At 39.4% G+C, this 5,269-nt stretch overlaps 1 protein-coding gene across 1 annotated transcript in view; it reads left to right on the top strand.

Moving 5' to 3' along the window:
* Window positions 1-4,375, top strand: part of LOC118738781 — a 5,246-nt gene extending 871 nt beyond the window's left edge. Inside the window, 8 exon segments of the mRNA XM_036469748.1 lie at window positions 1-286; window positions 339-549; window positions 674-1,445; window positions 1,521-1,685; window positions 2,143-2,442; window positions 2,444-2,870; window positions 2,929-3,609; window positions 3,685-4,375. The exon segment at window positions 1-286 is cut by the window's left edge and continues 1 nt beyond it. Coding sequence (XP_036325641.1) covers window positions 1-286; window positions 339-549; window positions 674-1,445; window positions 1,521-1,685; window positions 2,143-2,442; window positions 2,444-2,870; window positions 2,929-3,609; window positions 3,685-3,782 — 2,940 coding nt within the window. The 3' untranslated portion in view covers window positions 3,783-4,375.
* The last annotated feature ends 894 nt before the right edge of the window (window positions 4,376-5,269 follow it).

Here is a 5,269-nt window from a genome sequence, read left to right as displayed (position 1 = left end):
AATGTGCGTGAATGTAATGACACTAAACCAAAAATTTGGGCATTCTTACTGTGGAAGGCAACACAACTACATAACATTAGAGACTCAAATACGGCTAGTCCCAATTCATGGGCTCTATATCAAACCTGGGTAAAAATGGATGAAAGTTTACGAGAAACATGGATTGTTGCAGGCAAAACTATTCAATCGTTCGCCAAAGTAGGTCAAGGCGGCCTACAGGAGATGCCTGTGAAAATAACTAAAACAGTTGTTAATAACACAAGTGAAAATGTGTCACCTGGACGTAGTAAGTATTTTTTAATTAAATATATTAAAATAGAGTAACATAAAATATTTAGAACTTCCAGCGCAAACTAAGCCTCAAGTAACAAATTTGAAACCGCCCATTAAAGTCAATGATGCCAATAAAGATGTGGAAAGTGATTCTTCCCATAAAGCAACCACACCTTTCCAAAAAGTTGTAAAAAAACCGGTGACCATACGCAGTGACCCTGTAGGAGGTGTAACACAAAACAAGCTGCCCATTGCAAACGTCTTGAAAGCTTCAAGGTAAAGTATACCGAAATAATATATTAATATTATCACAAAAAGCAGGTCATGAGGTTAAAAATATCACGTGTATATGTAAACTTAGATGTAGACCGTGTTAATCGTTCCATTTTTATTTATACAGCCGTCGTGCCAAGCGCACTGTTCCCAACTCAGATGAAGTCATTGAGGAGAATGTTGAAAAAATAGTTGCAAAGCGTTTTAACCCGAGACGCAAAATGCATGAGTATTTGGTTAAATGGGAAGCTCGCACACATGAACAAAATACTTGGGAACCATCATCACACTTGGAAAATGTCCCTCACCTTTTGGAGACATTTGAAACGCAGTTGGCTCGACAAAAAGAGACACGAGCAGCATTACAAGCTAAACAAGCTGCACAATTAGCAGCATCTGGTAAAAATACTGAAAACAAATCAATTGAACCCACAAAAAAAGTCGAAAGCAGTGCCTTGACTAAACTTGGCACTGGTATAATAAAACTACAAAGTGTTACCAGTAGTAACAATGATGTCGGCGATAGTAACAAATCAACTGTATCAACAGATGTTTCCCCAAGGCCATCACGTACATCCAAAACCAAGGCAATGGACCAAGTTAAACAATGGGTTTCGGGAAGTAATCAATCACGTGCAGCTTCGCCCACAGGCAGCGATGTCGCCGGAAGTGGCAACAACTCACAAGACGGTGAAAGAGATTGGTCTATGAATACCAGCAATAGCTCAGCAGCCGGTGGAACGGCTGGTTTAAAGCGCAAATTAGAAGATTCAGATTTTAATGATTCCAACGCTAGCGATTTGCCTAGTACTACAGCAACAATAGAAGATTTAGAAGAGGATTTAATTCCTTCGCATACAGTAAAACGGATGAAGAACGGGAATGCGATATCAATCGAGGTACAAATTTAAGACACTAATTTTATATATTTATAGTAAGGAACAAACAAAAATGTAATTTTTTTTTGTTCATAGTCCAAAGTGGTTAAGGTGAATGGAACAAGCAGTACCCGAACCCCCGCTACAGTTAGCGGTGAGTCATTGCCAGTTGGACCAAATTCAGCAGAAGTCATTATCACGCAAGACATTAATGCTTCCGGTGTAGTAAAGAAGCCTGGCTTCAATAGCAATGGTCGCAATGTAAGTTCAGAACCTGGCAAAAGATATAAATCTAAGTAAATCATTCGTTTTAATGGAGCTCCAATAAAATTTTTGATAATTGTGTACATAATATAATTATATACATTTAACAACCCTTTCTCATCGGCACAGATGTATACAGTATATGTGTCTTTCATTATATTTTTTTTTTTTGTGTGAAAAAGTTGATCTTGAAATATATATTATCGCTGCCAAAAAATCTGCCTTAATCTACTTTGGGCTTTATTTACATCCTCATTTGCAAGAAACTTAATCCGCCTACTTTCAGCGTTATTTCAAACTTAAGTGCGTCCTATACAACTTAAAGCTTTTAGTTTATTTAATTGGTATATTAAATCAGCTTTTCTTCAGAACTCGAACTGGTGCAGAACATAAGTTTCTTTTACTTCCAGGTAGTAGTACATGAAAGCTAAATAATTAAATTGTCTTATTTTAGACCACTCTAAAAAATGAGGCACAGATTCGAATACTATCAAAGGGAGAGTCTGCTGTTTCCAGCACAGGTGTAGTGCGAGTCGGAGGTGGCGGGGTTAGTGATAGTGGTAGCGAATCCAAATTGGCAACATCGGCAGTTACAGCTGGACGAACACCTATTCGTGTAGGAGCCGGTGGTACCACCACTGTTGGTAATACGCAAATTAACACAATTTCTCGGCAACAGGTCCAACGTACATCTGTAGGCACTACATTGCAACGAAAGATAGTTACGGCTAGCGGTATTACACAGCACCAACGGGGGGGGTGTATCAATGCAAGTGCGTACTGGTGCTGTGGCCAACGCAACTGGTTCATCAGTCCAACCGCATTCTTCCCCTACATCCGGACGTATGATAATACCTCGTCAAGGTAACGCCGGGCATGTTACGCGTCCGGCAACTAGCACTACCACAAAGACTGTAACACCTGAACAAAAAATTCTCCAGCTTTCAAAGTCTGGCGATTTAAAAGTTACTAAAAAGGTTATGACTCGAGAGGATGCCATTGCGCAGCGTATGAGCTTAAGGCAGCAACAATCACAAATTCAAATTCAGAAAGTTCAGCAGATCACACCTCCGACCGGAGGAGGACGCACAGCACAAGTAAGTGCGGTAAGTGTGCGTAAGCAACCAGATGGTACATATGCACATGAGGAACAGCACCAAGCACAATTATGCCCTATAACCGGTAATTTAAATCTTTTATTGCCGGTTTCTTGCGACTCAATTAAAATTTGATATTGCAGGTAAAATTTTGGGACAGGATGATCAAGTGATGTCTCAGCAGCACATGCAAAGCGGAGTCATGCATACTCAATTGATTACAGGAGCTGGAGGTGAACAACAATTGACACTGCAACAAGATCATCATCAACAACAATTGCACGACATCGATCCCACTCTGCTCTTAACCAGTGATCAACAAATGCTCACCAATGAAGATGGTACTCCGTTGTTAGTTACTGGCGAAGATGGCACCGTATACCAAGTGGCAGGTAAAAATGCCGAGGGACAAACTATACTTGTGACCCAGGGTCCTGATGGCGAACAACAATTTGCCTACGTCGCTGCTGCCGATGGTGATGAAAATCAAGTGCTCACCCTTGATAATGCCGTTGCAGAAGCAGTATCACAAAATCCTGGTGAACTGCAATCCGAATCCATGGCTGAGCCCCAATATATTGTCAAAACCACAAAAGAAGATGGCACCACACAGGTAGTTACCATGAGTGAGGCAGAATTACAACAGCATCAGGCCTTAGCGGCAGCCCAGCAACATCAACAAACAGACACCGGTAGTGGAGCTGTCGCAGTAACAGCCAGTGGTGGTTCCACTGGCCAGCTCTGTATCCAAACATCTGACGGCGCCGATGGCCAGGAAGCGAACATACCTGCTGAAGTGATACAGGCTGGTATGCCCTCTCCCGGTAAATATTCTAATGATGAATTTAAATTGTCTTATTTTTATTAAATACTAATACCTCCATTGACTTCGTTTGTAGGCGGTACACGGCGGGTGGTATTGTTATTGCAAGACGGTACTTACATGATGACTGAGATGCATGATGATGAATTTAAAGCACTCAATATAGCCGCATAAAAGCTCAGCTGCATTGGGTAAAGAATTGTAACATTGAAATGTGTTGTCAGACAGCAGTAATTAAAATGTTAACGGTAATATGCATCATTCAATATGTATCTGCACATCGTTGTAGCAAACCTATAAAGTAGATTATTAAAGTTAGATTTAGTATTTACTGCTAAATATATAAAAAGTAAATATATCGAACAACGTTAAATATGCACATTTCAAAGCCGCGTTTTACTTTAAAGTTTGTTGTAAATTTTTTAAATGTATTCTACATATTATTTGCCCGATAAGTTTTGTTATGTTTATGTAACAAACATAGTGTTTTTTACAATAATTTTTTATGGATTTAATTCGTAAAAAATAGATCGTTCATAAAATTTGTTGATTTTGTGAATTATGATTTAAATATGTATGCTTATCGGCTTTTTAAAGATGTGCATGTAGGTAATACGTTTAATTTGCATTAATACAATTATAAACATTTTTATTGTATGTTTATGGATAAGTATTTCATTATACAAAATATGAGCATACGTAACGAAAAAGTAAATATCAACGCAAATTTGAGCAAAAATAAAGAAATTTGAGCAAATACAAAGTTTCTTCCTTGTGTTTAAAGTAAAATAAATATCTAATGTATGCTTATAGCGGTATCTAGGCGTGTATATAGCGCAGTTACCCACGGACGTAAAAACGGAGAACGTGTCAACTGACGCGATCAATCTTATGGGATCTGCGTGTTAACAAAAACTCACCACCGCATGACCGTGACGTAGACGTTGCTTTATCAACAGCAAACTTATTGGGTGTTATTATCACTTGCGAAGCGAATGATTTTGGCGAAGGGAACGGTTTGGCGAAGCAAATTAAAAGGCAGAGAAGGTATTAAAAGTGTTCGCGATGCAAAGAACTTGCACAAGCTGGTAAAAGCGAACACTCTTAATGCATATTTAAGTTGCGTTCGCCAATCCATTCGCTTCACCAAAGCGTTCGCTTCTCCAAATTCATTCGTTTCGCAAGTGATAATACCTCCCATTATCTTTCTACGTACTTCTACGCTACGCCACGTACACGTCTGTGGGTAACCGCGTTCTTACAAGTGCTCGAATCGTAATATCCGTTCACGGATCGAAAACGATACGAAAGAAAATTACATGATGCATGCGTCAGGCAGTATAAGCTGGGCTCGAATCGTAACATCCCTTCACGGATCGAAAACCATACGAAAGAAAATTACGTGATACGTCAGGCTGTATAAGCTGAATGGTACAAAGAGTACGCTCACGTATATCATAATCCGAAAAATGTGTTTACGTGACGAGTAGTAAGATATCGCATGTGACGATTCGATCCTTGTATCGTATTGTTTGCGGTAGCCACTATAGCTGCTGTAATGGCGTTATATATATTGTTACGATTATCCTCGAAACCTTGAGGGATTTCCCAAATCTCTCGGTTCGTATCGCTGGATTGTTAAATAAATGCAATCGATGACC

This window comes from Rhagoletis pomonella, unplaced genomic scaffold (genome assembly GCF_013731165.1).
Source record: "Rhagoletis pomonella isolate Grant_MI unplaced genomic scaffold, Rhpom_1.0 Rhpom_scaffold_00005, whole genome shotgun sequence".
NCBI lineage: Eukaryota > Metazoa > Arthropoda > Insecta > Diptera > Tephritidae > Rhagoletis > Rhagoletis pomonella.
The sequence above is the reverse complement of the archived record's forward strand: the minus strand, read 5'-3'. Positions and strand labels throughout refer to the sequence as shown.